At 36.0% G+C, this 20161-nt stretch overlaps 1 protein-coding gene across 1 annotated transcript in view; it reads left to right on the plus strand.

The window, feature by feature from the left end:
- The window catches only part of MKLN1 (muskelin 1), a 188514-nt gene that overhangs the window by 73186 nt on the left and 95167 nt on the right, over nucleotides 1–20161 (plus strand). Inside the window, 2 exon segments of the mRNA XM_030308458.1 lie at nucleotides 7468–7577; nucleotides 10189–10381. Coding sequence (XP_030164318.1) covers nucleotides 7468–7577; nucleotides 10189–10381 — 303 coding nt within the window.

Below are 20161 nucleotides of genomic sequence, written 5' to 3' on the forward strand. Positions count from 1 at the left end.
TATTTGAAGAAAGAGACAGTGTGAGTTGGGGAGGGGCAGAGGGAGAGGGAGACAGAGAATCTCAAGCAGGCTCTGCACTGTCAGCACAGAGCCTGATGTGGGGCTCAAAGTCGGGAGCCGTGAGATTATGACCTAAGCCAAAACCAAGAGTTAACCAAAAGTTAACCAAGAGTTAACGCTTTACTGACTGAGACACCCAGGTGCCCCTCCTGTTCTGTTTTTTGTCTTTTTTTCCTCATTAAACTAATTTTATGGCCCACTAATATGGTGCATTGTAATGTTTAAAAAATACTGCCTAAGGCATGTATTTATTTAGCTTAAGACAGTATTTGTAATGCTTCCTTAAAATTATTAATTTTAGGGTTATTTTGCTTTTCTTTAGGATTTATTATTTAGAAGGTAGAAAAGTTGAGGACTTGACAATTTTAATTTGTATCTATATTGCATAACTATGACAATATTATCTTAAAATTAGAGTGAATTCGATCCTTCAGAGAATAATAGTAATAAAAGCTAGAATCCCATGTTTTGATTTGAGAGAACAGTTCCTCTTTTGGAACAAGTAGTGTACCTCATTGTCATTGCCAACCTATCAAGAGGTGGCCTGTTCATTTCATTGAATCAAATAGTTCTATTGGGCAAAAAGAATATATTAAGGTCTTAATAAAGACTACTCTACAGGGAAAGCTATTCTTAGACTATTTGGGCTATCCAGGCGCCCCTGAGTGGCTCAGTCAGTGAAGCGTCTGACTTTGGCTCAGGTCATGATCTTGCAGTTCACGAGTTTGAACCCCTCATCGGGCTCTGTGCTGGCAGCTTAGAGCCTGGAGCCTGCTTCACATTCTGTCTGTCTCTCTCTCTGTCTCTCTCTGCCCCTCCCTGCTCATGTGCGCGCGCGCTCTCTCTCTCTCTCTCTCTCTCAAAAATAACAAACATTAAAAAAATTTTTTTTAATTAAAAAAAAAGGATATTTGGGCTATCCACTGTGCTACTTTCTTTTATAACTATAGTTTCTGTTATTATAATGAATAATTGTAAATAAAAACCTATTTCCTGTTTTCCTATGAGAATTTATGAAGAAGCAGATTTTTTTACTATGTTTAACTCTTGGTCCTTTTTTCTTTTTTTTTTTAACCAAGTACTGCTTTCCTCAGTTTGTGGACCACTGGCTCCTACAGCCCTTGCATAGTTACGTGTTTCAGACATACAAGTAGTGAAATACCTTATATTTTCCTATAAAGTACTTCTTCGGTTTCTATTTTGCTTCGTCATACAAAATGAAATTTCTTTTTTTTATGTGCTTTATTTGTGCTTTTTTGCATGATACCTACAGTCTTTGGTTTACATTTAAGGAAAATAGTACTGCTATAGCTCTCAGTCTTCTAGTATTTGTCATTAGAAGAAGTGTGAATAAATATCTATTTAGGGAAGTTGCATAGTTTCTTAAAAATTTGTAAAACAGAGGTCTCTTCTGGATGAGTTAGACATTCAACTGCCCAAAGACAAGAAATTGGACCTCTTTCCAGCCCTTTTTGTCAGCCTTTAATTACAGAGTATAATGATGCCTTTTACTTAACCCTGGGTTAGTTTCATGGTTTTCAGGCAAATGTTAACTTGAGCTTTTCAAGTGATTATACACTTACTGACTCTTGATATTTAGGATATTAATATTTAGATAACTTCATATTTCTTTTCTATTAAAAGATGTTAGTAATGGTCAGCTGTGTGTTTGCTTTCTAGTCTTTTCAACATTCTCTTGATATGTTTTGTTTGAAAATAAGGTAAATGTGAAACTATTAGGTTAGTATTTTTAGTTTATAACTGTTTTCTTAAAAGGTCATTCTGAAAAAGCACTTGTGATGTGTAGCTGTCTCTTGGTGGTGATTTAGCAGATATTTGTTTGCCTGCTTGGCATAAATTGTTAGAATGACTTGGATTTCTGTGGATTTTTTGGATTTTTGCAGCCTGGATAGTTGTGGGGGCTTCAGGGAGAAGCTTCAGCTCTGGCTGGATTGGGCCTGCATTCTGGATCCTCAAAAGTATTTAGAAGTCTAGAATGAATACTAAGTCTGGGACGGGTGTGAGTGCCCTCATGGTGGCCCTTTACGAAAGCATGTGGAAAGGTGACATTTTAAAAAGTGTACTATTAAGAGGAAAATTAATATAGTAGTAATAGCTTATAATAATAATAGCTGACATTTATTGAGCACTTACTGCATGCCAGTTACTGTGCTAGATGTTTTGTATACTTATTAATTCTATAAGAGAATAGATGCATCCTTTCAGAGTGGTTAGTCTTGAACTTTTAAGATGATCTTTCAGAACTTTAAAATTACTGTCATCTTCTAACAGCTGTTTTAGCCATCTAGCTAAGAGCTTCCTAAGGGATACTGCTAAAGCACACTGAATGTGTCACAGATGCATTTCATTGTGTTGAGGTGTGGACCCCCCCCCCCACCCCGCCTTGATCCTAGAGTAACAAGAGCCTGCAGGCTCTTATCCTTGTTTTCCATAAACATTATCACTGTTTGTGCATGTCATTATGAAGAAGGTTGGGAAGCACTGATCCTGATCATATCCGTGTCTGATTGTGCCATGAGGAAAACTGATGGTTGAGCCCTAGGATGCAAACTCTTAGCCTTAGGATGTGTATTAGCAGTTTCTAACCTTTATTTGAGGTGGGAGCAAAGACATCTTTCATTGGGGAGCAAAGAACATGTGCTTCAAGCTGCAGATCACATTTAGATTTCTTTTTCTTTTTTTTTTAACTTTTAAAAAAATATTTATTTTTGAGGAGAGGGAGACAGCGCGCGAGCAGGGGAAGGGCAGAGAGGGAGACACAGAATCCCGAAGCAGGCTTCAGGCTCTGAGCTGTCAACACAGAGCCCAACATGGGGCTCGAACCCATAGATTGCGAGATCATGACCTGAAGTTGGATGCTCAACCGAGCCACCCAAGCGCCCCCTAGATTTCAGAAATACAATGTGTAGTATGTCTATTATGTATTATTAGAATTATTAATGCTATAAAAATCATTTGTAAAATTTGAGTGTACATTACTCTGCTTATTCTTTATAGAGCCCTTCAATTTGTTAAAAAATTATACTCTTCATCTTTAATATATGATTTTCTTGTTCTCTGAAAGGTTTTAAGCATTATAACTAATATTAGTCTAGAAATATTTCTGTTGGGTCATCCAGTATATAGACAAAATCTCACTAAAACACAATTGCTAAAAGGTCTTTAATAAAGTGAACATTTTACTGGGACTTGAGTAAGATATATTAAGATATTTTTTTTCCTCCAAATCTTATTGAACTTGGACCTGGAACTTCAAATTACTAACTAATGTCTGGTTATACTTAGAGACTATATGTTCTTTTGGCCTTGGGTTTAGAATCCTGTTTTATTTTGACTCCTACTACTTAATGGTTATTGCTGTGATCTAATAGATCAACTTTTTACTTTTTAAATGGTACTGCTACATAAAGGAATGAACACCAAAACAATGATGATAATTTAGTATTCAGTGGTATAAAACTTTTTGACATTTTTGTCGTTTGCACATGTAAACTGAAAGCCATATTAAACATCCTAATAGTCAGTCATATATCCTAATAACTGGTGGCTACTGCCTTTGTGTTTCTTCACTCACACAGATAGGAAGTCATCTGACGTAGCTCCTCATTGAGCATGATGTGCTAAAAGAGAGCAGTGGACTTGGAAATCAATAGGTTTGATGTCAAATATGATGGCTATTCTGTTTTGATACTTAAAACTTGACAGGTGTTAGCTTCTGAATAGTTACATTATTCATTCTGAACCATATTAGTGTTACATTAAAACCCATTGGCTTATCTTACACTTTGAGTTAGTCTTTTATCCGTGCATGGTTTTATAACATCATTCATTGTTCATTTAGAAATACAGTTTACTGAGTTATGCAGATCTCCCAAATGTGGAAACATTTCATTCTGTAATATTAAAAAAATCATGGTCATTAATATATCACCATCAGTCTCATCAGAAATTGCCTAAAAGTAGTTAAATTCACAACCTTAGATACCAATTTTCTGAAATTCTCATTTTTCCTTGAAAGCTTGAACTTTATCCTTGGCAACAAATATTGTCAGTTGTTTTCTTTGAAATGATTGATAAATATCTGGCATATACCCCAAACTCAATAATCATAGATTGCCTATAACTTTTTCTTTTAAGAGGAAATTGTATCCTATTGGTGGTGGTGGGGACAAATGACAATTATAGCTCATAACTCAAACAGCTGTACGGGTTCTTTTGTTTGAGGTAACCGCCATGCTTTGGTATATAGTGGAAGTGCTTTATGTGTACTTGCCATTTTGTCACACAGAATATTAAAAAGATTTGTCCTTAATGTTAGGAATTTATTAAAAATTTTTATCGTGTCATCAAAGACATTCTTAAATGAATTGTCCTTTAAAAATTTTTTTATTTTAGGGGCGCCTGGGTGGCGCAGTCGGTTAAGCGTCCGACTTCAGCCAGGTCACGATCTCGCGGTCCGTGAGTTCGAGCCCCGCGTCAGGCTCTGGGCTGATGGCTCAGAGCCTGGAGCCTGTTTCCGATTCTGTGTCTCCCTCTCTCTCTGCCCCTCCCCCGTTCATGCTCTGTCTCTCTCTGTCCCAAAAATAAATAAACGTTGAAAAAAAAAAAATTTAAAAAAAAATTTTTTTTATTTTAAAAAATAAAGAGGGAGGGAGAGAGAGTGAGCGGGGAAGAGGGGCAAAGGGAGAGAATCTTAAGCAGGCTCCACACTCAGCATGGAGTCCAATGCGGGGCTTGATCTCACAACCCTGGGATCATGACCTGAGACGAAATCAAGAGTCGGATGCTCAGCCGACTGAGCCTGAGCCACCCAGGTGACCCTGTACTTTTCTTTCCTTTAAACATTTTTTTTATTGCATTTACTTGTTTTTGAGAGACAGTGAGACAGAGTGCAAGCGGTGGAGGGGCAGAGAGCGAAGGAGACACAGAATCCAAAGCAGGCTCCAGGCTCTGAGCAAACGTTCAGCACAGAGTCTGACACAGGGCTCAAACCCACGAACGTGAGATCATGACCTGAGCCAAAGTCAGACACTTAACTGACTGAGCCACCCAGGCCCCCCCCCATGCTTTTCTTTTTAAACATTTTTTTTTTTAATGTTTATTTTTGAGAGAGAGGGAGCACAAGTGGAGAAGGGGAAGAGAGAGAGGGAGACACAGAATCCAAAGCAGGCTCCAGGCTCTGAGCTATCAGCACAAAGCCAAATGTGAGGCTCGAACCCAGAGACTGTGAAATCATGACCTGAGCTGAAGTCGAGCGCTTAACCAACTGATGTAGTTAGTATACCTTAGCTCCTGAGCCACCTTGGTGCCCCTGTATTTTACTTTTTTTAACTGCGAGTATATGATGGTGAGGAATACAGTGCAGTCTCTACTGTATCAAGAATACTAACACATTTTCATGCTACTGCTTTTCATGGCACTGCTGATGTGTCGGAAGTTATACTCACCATTGTCTTTTCACCAAGAGTGCAAATGTCAGCACAGTTAAAAATGTAATGATAAATAATGATAAAATCTTAGTCTTATTATAAACAATGGTTTTGACCACTTGGTACATCCTGAAAAGGTTGCAGGGGTCCCCAAGACACAGTAGATCGTATGTTTAAAACCTTTACTTTGTTCTGTCATTACTGAAGTGAAATGTTACCTTCATCCTGTGGTAGGTAAATTCCTCTGAATCTTGAGATTTTTGGATATACTTTTCTGCTTCAGTAATTTATCTTCCTTTTCCCCCACTAATATCAAACTTATAATTACTATGTATTTTTAGAATGTTTACTTTCTTTTGGATATTCTTGTGTTACTCATTTTTTAAAAACCAATTTGTTCAATTACATGACAAGAGATAAATGAATATTGGGTGTCTGGCTGGCTCAGTCAGTGGAGCATGCGACTCTTGGGGTTGTGAGTTCAAGCCCCACGCAGAGATTATTTATAATCTTTAAAGAATAAAATGGATATGTACCATTGAGACTTTGATTGAGATTACATTAAATTTATAATTGAGGGGAACTGAGATGTTTACAACATTGAGTTTTTCCATTTAGGAACGTAGTATGTCATTTCGTTTTTTCATTTCTTAAGTAAAACTCTATATTTTTATTTTATTTTATTTATTTATTTATTTATTTATTTATTTATTTTTTTAATTTTATATATGAAATTTATTGTCAAATTGGTTTCAATACAACACCCAGTGCTCATCCCAAAAGGTGCCCTCTTCAATACCCATCACCCACCCTCCCCTCCCTCCCACCCAAACTCTATATTTTCTTAAATAGATCTTGCATATTTTAAACTTTCTTCTGAGATATTGTAAGTTCTTTTGGCCATTTTAAACAGGACTTTTTCATTATATTTTCTAGTTGGTTATTATAAGTAGAGGGAAAACTGACTTTCATGTTTACCTTGCATACAAACTTAAGTTTTCCTGTTGAATCTCTTGAATTATTCAAGAAGATAGGTTTATCTTCCTCAAGTGTTAATATTTTTTAATTTGCATTTTTTTCTCACCACATTTGGTAAGATCTCCCATATAGTGTTGCATAATAGAGATAATTGGGCTTTGTCTGATTCCTGACTTGAGTGGCAACATGTAATGTTTCTCCGTTAAGTTCAGTTTTTGAGGGCTTTGATATTAAAAAAAAAAATCTAGCTTAAGTAGTTTTATTTTGCCTTTTATTTCTTATATATTAAAAGGGTTTTTTTAATGAATAGGAAATGAATATTATTAATTTACTCTTAGCACTATTTGAAGTTATCAAACACATTTCTCTTTTGCTTTGTTAACATTGTGAATTATTAATATAGCTTCTGTTGTTAAACCATCCTTCCATTCCTGCAGTGAACTCCCATTTGGTTACAGTGAAAACCTGGTAGAATGTTTCTGCAACTTTTAAAAATTTTTGAATATATAGTTAGCTGAGATTAGCCTTAAGTTCTTTTTCTTCTGGTTTTGTTTTCAGGGTTATGCCACTTGTTAAGTAATTGAACTTTTGATCTCTTTTTGTGTGTTGATATAGTTTAATTTATATAGTAATTATTTGTTTATTGTGGGTTTGATAAAATTTGCCTACTTAGTCATCTAGCCTTGTCCTGTTTTTAGAGGGGTAAATAAATGAGCACTTTAAACTTATTTTATAGTGTTTTTATAGTCAAAGAATCCTCTAGATGGCATGATTCATATTTTCTTTATTTTTATTTTTGTTTCAGTTTTTTTTACTGTAGCCCCAGCACCTAATAATACAGTGTTAGGCTTCTAGAAAATGTTCCGAAAATTTGCTGAATGAATTTTAATAGGCTCGAATAGTGATTTTACTTTGCTAAAGTTTTATTTGAACTATGTTAATTTTTTTTTCTTTTTCTTTCTTTTTTATTTTCACAAAGTTCCACTCTTATCCTGGGGACCCAGCTTTAACTTTAGCATCTGGTATGTTGAACTTAGTGGCATTGATGATCCTGATGTAGTACAGCCCTGTCTCAACTGGTATAGCAAGGTAGGACTGTGCTTTAAAATCCTGATTTTATGTTTCTGATTCCTATAAAGGGAGACATGTGTCAGTCTTTTGTCTTCATTGCTATTGAGAATAATAATAACTTTAATGCTTAATTAACTTTTATTGTTTACATTCTGCCAGCTGCTAAGAAATCTTTATGATGTATTTAATCATTACCACTCTGTGAGATAGGTACAATTATCATCCCTATTTTATAGATGATGAAATAGAGCACCGAGAGTTTAGTATCTTACCCAAGTCCACACAATTGTATAGTGCCCAAGCCAGCATATAAACTCAGATGGTCTGGCATTATATTACTACCTGTCTGACCCTGAATTTTGTTTTCAGCCTATATTGATAGAAATATTTAAACACAGTTTTTAGTGGACTAGCTTTGATTCTATATTGGTTTTATAATACATTACTCCATTGTATTTGTTGAATAAAATAGGCATATTTTCTTCTAAAGAATTTGAAATAGTTTTTATAAATATTATGATCTTGTGCTTATAGGAAGTATAAGAATTATATTTAACAGTTGTATTCATAGACTATTTTATACAATAGATGCAGTCTGAAAAATGTGAGTTTAAATTATTGAGGAATAGATCTTCTGGGTTTTTTGCATACCCTTTATACTTTGTTTTTTGTTTTTGATGTATATTTATTCGACTCATGACTTTTTGGGGGGCGGGGCTCTCTTGTCAAGAAGATAATAAAATTTTAGTCCAATCACCACTTCCTGTTATTTTTATTTTCAAGTAGGGGTGAACTGATCTACTCCTAGAAGGTTGGGAAGCAATGTAGATTCTTAGGTGTTTAGTGTAGAATTTCAGCTTTTTTTCTGGTTAGTTTAATTGAGGAAGTCTTTGACTAATTTATTTTTGGCATTTGATTATATTCAACTTAAAATTGATGCCGACTTTTAGTATTTTCTGTATTTTTCATATATTCTTGGATTCCCTGTAATACTGTAAGTTCGTTCAAGGTAGAGATAATATTTTTAAATATTAAAAATCACCTTTACAGTGTTATGCATATAATAGTACATACATAACATCTTCTAAATTCTGTTGGTTCTTTTAAAAAATAATGGTTAAATTTCTCTGTTACTGAATAAAATTTTCCCTTTAGCCTATGGTGTGTGTGTGTGTGTGTGTGTGTGTGTGTGTGTGTGTGTGTGTGTGTTTTCTTTAACATACTCACACAAATCTCTTGATATTGTAGGAAGTTGAACATTTCACCTGTTCACCCCCCAGCCTTGTGGAGAGATTATATTTGAGAGCATAAAATTATTCAGCCTCATTCACTTTTCAAGTTCTCTGCATTTATTATGAACCTCTAGAAATTAGATAACTCTTCATCCTCTTTGAGTTTTAGTGTTTTTCTTAAAGCATTAAAATTCTATTATTTCATAAATTTTCTCCTTCTATGTATCTGTATACAACTTGATAGAAAACTTAAAATGTGGGTATGACTCACATTCCTAAAGGCAACATGATTGAAAGGTATCACTGTTTAGTATGTTTCTTGATAGTCATGATAAATCTTTATTTAGAGGCCAAGGGTAATAAATTAATAATGTAAAGTTAGTTTGGATAAATAATCTTTTGTTATTTGAAAGGAAAATCATGGTTAACTGTAATACTTAAGGAAAGATATTTTGACATTTTATTAATAAAAAAATCAGCCAACTGTAAGCTTATTTGTGTTTCAAGTCTTATAAATCTTCTAAAAGGTAGTATTTTTTGCCTTATTAAAGAATAATGCTTATAAGAAAATCATATTTTTGTTTGGTCATCATGCATTGCTTTTTTGTCATTAATTTTGTTAGCTTAGGAAATTTGTGGAAATTTCATAAAGTATTCTTGAAGTTACTTTTTCAAAAAAATCTGAGCTTGTATTTTTGGCATTCATCCTATTAGAGTTAATAAGCTCAACATTCTTTTTGGATTCTAGTTAATTGAGATGTTTACTTTATAGCTATTTAATAGATAAGGTAGCCAGGCTTGGAAAAAATTATAAAATTTAAGTAATCTCTTTCTGAACATTTAGAGGCATAAAACCTATTTGTGAATTTTGAAATATATAAACATTGGATAATATTTGCTTTTCAAGTAATAACTTATTACTAAGAACCAAGAACAAAAAGCGCGATGACTTCTGTGTATCGTGTAATGGTTTCTGTGCTTTCAGTACCACCATTGCAATCTGATTAGTAAAAGCTATAGACGTTATAATCTTGGTAGTCTTCAGTTGTCTTTGATAAACAGTTTTTCTGCTTTTCTTAAAAGTTCAGGCTCAAGGTTTGGTTTCATCTTTTTATATCTTTCAACTTCATGAAATACATACGTGGGTATATTTGTATATATTTATTTTTTTCATATCTTTCTGCTATATACTTTGTGACTTTTGGCAAGCGATCACAATTGACTAAGCTTTAGTTTTGCCATTTCAAAGTGGGAATGATAATGATACTAATGAAGAGTGTTAGTACAGTGCTTAGCACATAGTAAACGCTCACTTTAGGTTTGTTGTCACTTATTATTGCCTACAGTAATAACTAAGCAAATCTCTTCTTTTCATACTTTCTCTTGTGTTCCAGTAGTACCGTGAACAGGAAGCCATTCGCCTTTGCCTAAAACACTTTAGACAACACAACTATACAGAGGCCTTTGAATCGCTGCAAAAAAAAACCAGGATTGCCCTGGAACATCCCATGTTAACAGATCTACATGATAAACTGGTGTTGAAGGGTGATTTTGATGCTTGTGAAGAATTGATTGAAAAAGCTGTAAATGGTATGTTATAGACGTGTAAACTTAGTTTGGTTATTAGAGTGACTTCAAGTATATACAAGAAACAGTTTTTTGAAAAGAATATAAGCTTATGCCAATTATTAGTTTACTTTTTTCCGTCTTTTCATTCTGTAAAGATTGTTAGCTTGTTGAATTATGTGCTTCTTTTATATAAAAATAGGTTCATAATGAGACTTGAAAAACAGAAAAGAAACATTTGAACTCACATATCTAAATCTAAGTTGCCATCTTAGGAAACCATGGAAGGATGCATTTCTGAATGCTAACATTGACTAGCACTAAACAATGTTTAAAAAAATGCTTTAAATGCTACCTTCTATGTTAGAGGCCTATTTATTCCTTTATGTATTTTTGTTGATATACAATTACCAATTTTAATGGCATAATTTGGCATAATGGATAGTTGGATATGCCAAAAAAAACATTATTAGTTGAAAGCTATAATGAATTAGGAGATTTGTATTGGAAATATCTGTGTGGTATGGATGCTGCATAATTGCTGATTTTCTTGGGTGGTTTGTAATCTGGTTTTGAAAGAAATGTGAATATCAGAACACGATATACTCTCCAGAGGTAATTGTTTTGGATGATGGCACCTATTTGAATATTTAAAGTCTTATGTTTTGTTATTTTCTTTTAGTTTTCTTTTATTTTTTTATTTTTAGCAAGGTGTGTGAGAGAGAGAGAGGGAGGGAAGGAGGGAGGGGGAGGGGGAGAGAGAGAGAGTGAGTGAGAGAAAATATTTTTTAAGCAGGCTCCATACTCAGCACCAAGCCTGTCACAGGGTTTGATCCCATGACCCTTAAGAGATCATGACCTGAGACAAAAATCAAGAGTCAGACACTCAACCCACTGAGCCACCCTGGCAGCCCTGTTTTGTTATTTTAAAAAACGATCTCTGTTATAGAATGGCGTTCTTTTAAAAAATCTCCCACTAACTTTCACAGTGACAAAGAGCAGAATACGTGCTTATGGTATAATAAAAAACAAATAAACATTTGGTCTTTGTCTCCTAAAACTATTGGAATTTGGTGGAGGGATAAGAGTGTCTTAGATATTGAAATGACAGGTGGCTGGGGTCCCTAGATAGATGCAGATTTCTAGAAACACAAACCACGTGTGCAGAGGGCTAGAACTTTCAGCGCCACCCTGAACTCTGGGGAGGGGAGAGGGGTCAAAGACTGAATTCAGTCACCAGTGGCTGATGTTTTAATCAGTCATGCCTCGGTGGTGGAGCCTATCCCCCTCCCCCCCCCCCCCAAAAAAAAAGAAAAGCCCTAAACATTGAAGTGCTTGAAGAGCACATGGAAAACACACACACACTGTCTGTCTCTCTCTCTCTCTCTCTCTCTCTCTCTCTCTCTCTCTCTCTCTCTCTCTGGTTTTATTATCAGTCCTGAAGGGGGTTGTGGGAACCCCAGATTCGTATGCAGTAAATCAGAAGTACAAGTGGCCTGGGACTTGCAGTTGGCATCTGAAGTGGGGTAGGCTTGTGGGACTGAGCCCTTTCACTTATGGGGACCTGTTGGTAACTTCAGGCAGATAGTGCCAGAATTGAAATGTTGGATACATCCCATTTGGTGTCAGAAAATTGGAGAAATGGTTGGTGTGAAAAAAAAAAAAACCCCACACATTTGGTATCAGAAGCACTATGAGTAAAAACAGCTCAGTGTTCAGTATAAAACTTGTGGAATGAAATTTGGTGATTTTTTTAATAGGGAGAAAGAAAAATAGACTTTCTCAGTTCTGTGCTTTCATATAGTTTAATCTTATTGCTGTTACCATTTGTTATTAGATGCTCATTTATCAGATAGGTTGAATATTTTACAACTGAAGAAAATGGAACCAGTACAGCCTACTTTGAGTTTATAAATTTTAAATTAACTTAAAATGAATTGCTTTTGGCCTCATTGCTTTGTAATAACCAACTTGTCTCTTAGCTTTATACATTGTTAGGGCTTATTTATATTTATTTGGTAATGATTCTTGCAAATAAATGATTACTGTTTGGGGTGAGGTAGAAGGGGGGAAGGAACTAGGGAGCAGATTGGGAAGAAAAAAATTTTTCCCATATTGGTAATAGAATAAACATTGGAATATAAACAAATAGAATATGTATGATTATTAATCTCTTCCCAAACCATTCAAATGCCACCAGTGAAAGTATAAATGTATGTATGCCATTTTTTTTTAATCTTTATTTATTTTCAGAGAGGGAGAGAAAGAACATGTGTTAAAGCACGTGCACACATGAGCAGGGGAGGGGCAGAGACAGAGGGAGGGAAAGAATCCCAAGCAGGCTCCATGAGCCCAATGCTGAGCTCAATCTGGGCTTGATCTCACAAACACATGAGATTATGACCTGAGTCTAAATCAAGAGTCAGAAGGTTAACTAACTGAGCCACCCAGGCCCTCCTATGTATGCCATTTCTGAGAATGAGGAAGTCATACATGCTTTCATGGTTTGTTACTTTTGTTTCAGATCTTTAAGGCATGTAGTATTTTATTAAGGTAAATAACAATGACAACAAAAGCAACTGGCAACTTTATGCTATGACTAGGCTAGAAACAGTTATATTTAAAAATTGTGTCTTTAGGAGACACCTGAGTGGCCAGTCACTTAAGCATCCAACTCTTGGTTTTGGTTTATTAGGTCATAATCATGGTTCCTGAGATGGAGCCCTGAGTCAGGCTCTTCACTGACAGCTCAGAACCTGCTTGAGATTCTCTCTCCTCTCTACCCTCTCTCTGCCCCTCCCCTGCTCATGTGCTCGCTCACTCTCAAAATAAACAATAAATTTAAAAAACTAAATAAAAACTGTGTCTTTATAAATATACTCCTATAAGAGAAACTGTTAAAACTATGTGAAACTCTGATACTACAGGGGCGCCTGGGTGGCGCAGTCGGTTAAGCGTCCGACTTCAGCCAGGTCATGATCTCACGGTCTGTGAGTTCGAGCCCCGCGTCGGGCTCTGGGCTGATGGCTCAGAGCCTGGAGCCTGTTTCCGATTCTGTGTCTCCTTCTCTCTCTGCCCCTCCCCCGTTCATGCTCTGTCTCTCTCTGTCCCAAAAATAAATAAACGTTGAAAAAAAAAATTAAAAAAAAAAAAAAAAGAAACTCTGATACTACAGAGACTTACTGGCTCTAGGAAGGACCCGAGTTTAGGGAACATTGGTCATAACTCTGTTCTTGAGACTTAGAGCTAAGTCATGTTTTTTTGTATTCCTAAACTGGCTTGGAACAGTATTTAGTTAATAAACATTCCTTTCAGGGGTGTTCAGTTGCTGCTGACTTCACTGATGATGATTTGTTGGACAAATAAGGAAGTAAACACTGAAGAGTTTTTTGGCTTGTGTTCCACTAAAAACATAGAGAAGGGCAAGAAGTTCCTGTTTGCTAAATAGGAAAGTTGAGAGAATGAAAAGCATTTTCTATGAAACATCTTATAATGGATGAAACAAAAAATGATTTTTCGTATATATTAGCACGTTCTTCAAGTATGGTATTTTAAGAAAGTGTCTAATAGGCTTCCTAGTTGTTAGAAACATCCCTGCATTTAACAGAAGACCATAGAGGAGGAGAAGGGGGAAAAAAAAAGAGGTTAGAGAGGGAGGGAGGCAAAACATAAGAGACTCTTAAAAACTGATAACAAACTGAGGGAGGGTGATGGGTATTGAGGGCACCTGTTGGGATGAGCACTGGTGTTGTATGGAAACCAATTTGACAATAAATTTCATATTAAAAAAAAAGAAAGAAACATCCCTGCATTTACATTTAATTTCATGACAGGTGATTCCTGAACCAATTAATGCTACTTTTTTGTTGACAGTGTCTGGGGAAAAGGTAGAGTCCAGTGATTATGGGCAAAAGTAATCACCTAGGAACAGGAACTCATCACTTTGCAGTGTTTATCTTATTTCCTCTTGAAATTAAAGTTTGCTTTTGTGAGGTAAGGGAGTGATAAAGTTTAATAAAAGGGTCCAAAAGTTTCAGCTGGAGGTCTTTATCGTCTTCCCACTTTCCCTCCTCTTCTCCCTTTTCTTTCTCCTCTTTTATCTGTTTCTTCTCACCCCGTGGTTTACGCAGTGGTGGTTAATTATGTGGCTGGCCTGTTTCCCTGACAGCATTTTTTTTAAGTGAGATCTCTAGGCTTGTTGGAGTTTCTAGACTTTGTGGCAGGGTTTTTGTTTTTTTTTTTAATTTTTTTTTTAACGTTTATTTATTTTTGAGACAGAGAGAGACAGAGCATGAACGGGCGTGGGTCAGAGAGAGAGGGAGACACAGAATCTGAAACAGGCCCCGGGCTCTGAGCTGTCAGCACAGAGCCCGATGCGGGGCTCGAACTCACAGACTGTGAGATCATGACCTGAGCTAAAGTCGGACGCTCAACCGACTGAGCCACCCAGGTGCCCCTGTGGCAGGGTTTTTAACTACAGATCTAGTATTGTTAATGGCTATAGGGCTGTTCATATTCTATGTATCCTGAGTGAGCATGGGTAGTTTGTGTCTTTTTTTTAAGTTATTTATTTTGAGAGAGAGAAAGAGAGGGAGAGAGAATCCCAAGCAGGGTCTGAGCTGTCAGTGCAGAGCACGACGCGGGACTCCATCCCACAAATCTCGAGATCATGACCTGAGCTAAAACCAAGAGTTGGGCGCTTAACTGACTGAGCCACCCAGGTGCCCCACTGGTTTAGTGCCCCACTAATTTAGATGAAATGGGCATGCCCTTTAAAAGGCACTGATTTGTGCCTTTTAAAGGGCATGCCCATTTCATCTAAATAAGTGCATTTATTGGCATAAAGTTGTTTATGCCTTTATGGCACCTTTATGTCTTATTTTTTATAGTGGTAATTTTTGTCTTTTGTATTCGTCTTTTTTGTCTCAGCAGTCTGGCTAGACATCTATTAGTTTCATTTTAAGAAAACAGCTTTTGGTTTCTTTGTTACCTCTCTCTCTCCTCTCACCCCTGTGTGTGTGTGTGTGTGTGTGTGTGTGTGCGTGCGTGCTTCTGTTCTGTTTCATGGATTTCTACCTTTATTATTTCCTTTTTTTTTCTGCATAGTGTAGTTTTAATTTGCTCTTCTTTTTCTAATTTCTTACAAATGAAACCCGAGGCCATTAATTTGAGATCCTTCTTTACTAATACAAGCATTTAGTGTTAAAGAATTTTCTTTTAAATGTAGTTTGCTCCCTGGTGAGTCAGATACTGCCCCAGGTTGAGTTGTTGCACAAAGAAAACTGTAGCATAGAAGGAGATCACAGGGGATGGCTTCCAAAACTGTGACTCCCAAAGAGGGGATAAATGGGTTCCTTTTGTTTAGGGTTATGATGAATATTTAGATTGGGAAGCCTTGTGATCTCTTGTAGAGAAGGGCATAAGGTCACCATGTGCCTTAAGGAAACATGCCTACACACAGATTGTTTGTCATGTAAATGAAGCCGAGTCTCCTCTTTGGGCAGAGGTTTTAGTATTATAATGAGGTAAAGGTGGTTGTGAGTCATTCCAGAGGTCACCCCATGGTCCTTCTGCACGGGAGTTGGGAGTTTAGCTGAAAAGGTCTGGGTGGTCTGAGCCTGTGGGGTCTTGTCAGGGCCCTTGCCATCACCTCATGAGTGGTTTCAGGTTTCATTTGCCTGAGTTAAGAGCTAAACCAGAAAGAAGAGCTTAAGGAAAAACAAGACAAATGCTCGTAAGTATGAGCTGGTGGTTCTTGGGATCCAGACAGTGACATAAACACTGCTAGCTGTATATCACAAATTCTGCTTTGTTGTGTTTTCACTCCTGTTCAGTTTAAAATACGTATGCATAATGGCACACTTTTCTTTCCAACCCTCCTTATGCCTTATTTTGTTCTCTTGTGCTTAATCTTTTGGTCAGGATATCTAGTACAAGGGTGAGATGACATAATGATAGTGGATATCCTTATCTCAAAAGAAATGTTTTCAGCATTTCATTGCAAAGTATCTTACTTGATCTGGGGTTTTGGAGCTTCTGTATTAGATTCCTAGATTGCTAAGAGTTTATGTTATTAAACTTTTTCTCTATCTTTTGTGATACGATTTTTTCCTCCTAAATTCTATTAATATGTGAAATCAGTGATTGATTTTCTAATGTTAAACCTCAGATATATTTAACTTCTCATTTCTCAGATAAGCCTATCTTCCTTATATAATTTTTGGTCTATTTTGGACATAGATGGACTAATGTTTTGTTAGAATTCTTCCAACTATTTTCATTAGTAAGATTGGCCTTGTAATTTTTACATTTCTCTTCAGGTTTAGCATCATTGTTACACTGATCTCACAGAAAAGGTTGAGCTAAACTTTTCTTCCTGTAATCTGAGTATGTGTAAGATTTGAATTCTTTCTCATGTGCTTGGTAGAACTTGTCATTATGCTGTCTGTGCTTCAAAATTGCTTGGAGGAAATACTTTTGTCTATCAATTCAACTTCTTTAAATGTAGGACTGTTCAGGGTTGTTTGGTTGGTTGAGCGTTTAACAAGATATCTTTTTCTAGGAGTTTGTCAGTTTCACTTAAAATTTCAAACTTGTGGGCATGAAAATATACATGATATCCCCTTGTTTAATGTTTTCAGGACTTCTTGAAATGTCTCTTTTCATTCTTTCTGTTTCTCATTTATGAATTCTTTTTTTCCCCCCATCACTCTTACTGTCACCAGAAGCTTATCAAGTATATACTGGTCTTTTGAAGAAACCAATTTCTGGTTTGTTGATTCTTTCCATTATTTCTAATATCTTCGACTTATGCTTTATGTTTAATGTGTCTTCTTTCTCTCTTTGGCATTAATTTGCTGTCTTTTTATAACTTACTGAGATGCATGCTTGGCATATTGATTTCCAGACTTTGTTATTTTCCCATGTATGCATTTAAGGATATAAATCCCCCTCTACTTCTTTTTTAGTTGTGCTATGAAGTATTTTCATTTTTGTCCAGTTCAGTAATTTCATTATGAAATAATATGGCTCTTTTGTGAGCCATAGTTAGATAGAAATGTAGTTTTGTTTTTAATTTCCAAATATGTTATGATTTTTTTTTATTGTTGTAACTGATTTCTGGCATGAATGCATGTATTGTATTTATAGGATTTATTTATAAACTTATTTATAAATTTATTTATAAATACAGTATATATTTATAGGATTCTAGTTCTTTGAAATTTGATAAGACTTTCTATGGTCCAGTCTGTTTAATTTCTATAATAAACATATCATACATACTTGGACAGAAAATGAATTCTTTGTTAAGGCAATTTTCTATATATGCCCAATTGGTCCAGTTTGCTAACCATGTTTCATAAATTTTCTTTACTGAGAGTGATTTTATCTGATTCTCTCAGTTACTAAGAAAAATATTAAACTTTCCAGTGTGATTTTAGAATTGCCTGTCTCATAGTTCTGTCAAATTTTGCTTTATAGATTTTGAAAGCCATGTTTCTAGGTATATATACATATTAAATTCTTTAATTTTGAATTAAATCTTTTATCATTATGAAATGTGTTTTTATCTCTAGTGGTGTTTTTGCTTGAAAAGGTATAAATTGTCTTACATTAAGCTTTTCATTTGGTGTTTGCATAACATCTATTTTTACCCTTTATTTTCAACCGTTATATATCCTTTTGTTATTTTTTATTTTATTTTTATTTTTAATTTTTAATGTTTATTTATATTTGAGAGAGAGAGGGAGCGTGCGCACGCATGAGCAGGGGAGGGGCAGAGAGAGAGGGAGACAGAATCTGAAGCAGGCTCCAGGCTCTGAGCTGTCAGCACAGAGCCCGATGCAGAGCTCAAACTCACATACCATGAGATCACGATGTGAGCTGAAGTCAGATGCTATAAGCCACCCAGGTGCCCCTCTGTATTCTTTTTTTAAAAGAAGGATTTAGTTTGATTTAAAAAAAAAATCTGCCTTCTTTTGATTTGAGCATTTATTTACTTCGTATGATTGAATTATTGGTAAATATATAGGTTTAATCTTATCATTTTACGGTATATGTTTTGCCGTATCTTTCATTTTTTGGTTGTTGTCTCTTGTTTTTAATCTTTTCATTGTTTTTCTTTTTATTTTTTTTTAAGTTTGTTTATTTATTTTGAGAGAGAGAGAGCGCACACACAAGTGGGGTAGGGACACAGAGAGAGGGAAAGAGAACTCCAAGTAGGCTCCATGCTGACAGTGCAGAGCCTGATATGGGACTGCAACCCAGGAACTGTGCGACCATGACCTGAGCCAAAATCAAGAGTCGGATGCCCAACCAAGTCACCCAAGTGCCCCATTTTTTTCTTATGTTTGTTTGGAGGCAGCATACTCTGTTTATCTAGACTGTATGATTAGTCTAGAAATTATACCAAGTACACATATTTAACAGAATTCATCAGTACCTTTTCCCTTTTCCTGTACTAGAACTTAGTGGATTTTCAACTCTCATCTATTCACCTTCCAGTTCATATGCTATTGTTGTCCATTATTTTGATACCATATTAAAAGACTCTATAAAACTCAACTTTCAGCCAGTGTTCATTAAGTTTGCCTAAATATTTACTAATTTTTTTGTTCTTTGTTGATGTTTGCATCTTTGATCTTATATCTAGGATCAGTTTCTTCTGCCTTAAGCATATCCTTTGGAATTTCTTCTAATGTAGGTGAACTCTCTCGGTTTTTCTTTGCTTGAAAATTTTATTTCTTTTCTTAAAGGATATTTTTGCTGAATATGGAATTCTAGGTTGACAGTATTTTTTTTCTTTTATAATTTTAATATTTTTAAATTTTTATTTATTTATTTTGAGAGAGAGAGTGAGGAAGGGTCAGAGAGAGAGAGAGAGAGAGAGAGAGAGAGAGAGAGAGAGAATCCCAAGCAGGCCCCACGTTGTCAGTGCACAGACCAATGTGGAGCTTGATCTCACAAACTGAGATCATGACCTGGGCCAAAATCCAGAGTTGGACGCTAAACCTACTGAGACACCCACGCACCCTGAGGGTTATTTTCTTCTTCAAATACATTTTGAATATCAGTCCACAGTTAACTAGCTTCCATTTTTCCTGTCGAGAGTGTACTGTAATTCTCAACTGTTGCTCCTTGGAATGTACTCTTTTTCTTTATGACTGTTTAAATATTTTATTTTTGTTTTAGATGATTTTATTTTATTCTTTTTAATTTTTTTAATGTTTATTTTTGAGAGAGAGAGTGAGCGTGGGCGGGGGAGGGGCAGAGAGAGAGAGGGAGACACAGAATCTGAAGCAGGCTTCAGGCTCTGAGCTGTCAGCACAGAGCCCAGTGCAGGGCTTGAACTCAGACACCATGAAATCAGACCTGAGCCGAAGTCGACCCTCAACCGACTGAGCCACCCAGGTGCCTAGACTATTTTTGTAGTTACGTTAAAAGGGCAACACCAGTGTGGCAGCCCTGTTAACTATTGTGTATTTTGGTTTTCTTTTAGTCAAATATATGTTGCCTTTGTCATTCATTTCTTTCATTTTCTCATTTATCCTTTTTTTTTTTTTTTAATATTTTTTTTCAACGTTTATTTATTTTTGGGACAGAGAGAGACAGAGCATGAACGGGGGAGGGGCAGAGAGAGAGGGAGACACAGAATCGGAAACAGGCTCCAGGCTCCAGGCTCCGAGCCATCAGCCCAGAGCCTGACGCGGGGCTCGAACTCCCGGACCGCGAGATCGTGACCTGGCTGAAGTCGGACGCTTAACCGACTGCGCCACCCAGGCACCCCTCATTTATCCTTTTTAA

Source organism: Lynx canadensis, chromosome A2 (assembly GCF_007474595.2).
Source record: "Lynx canadensis isolate LIC74 chromosome A2, mLynCan4.pri.v2, whole genome shotgun sequence".
NCBI lineage: Eukaryota > Metazoa > Chordata > Mammalia > Carnivora > Felidae > Lynx > Lynx canadensis.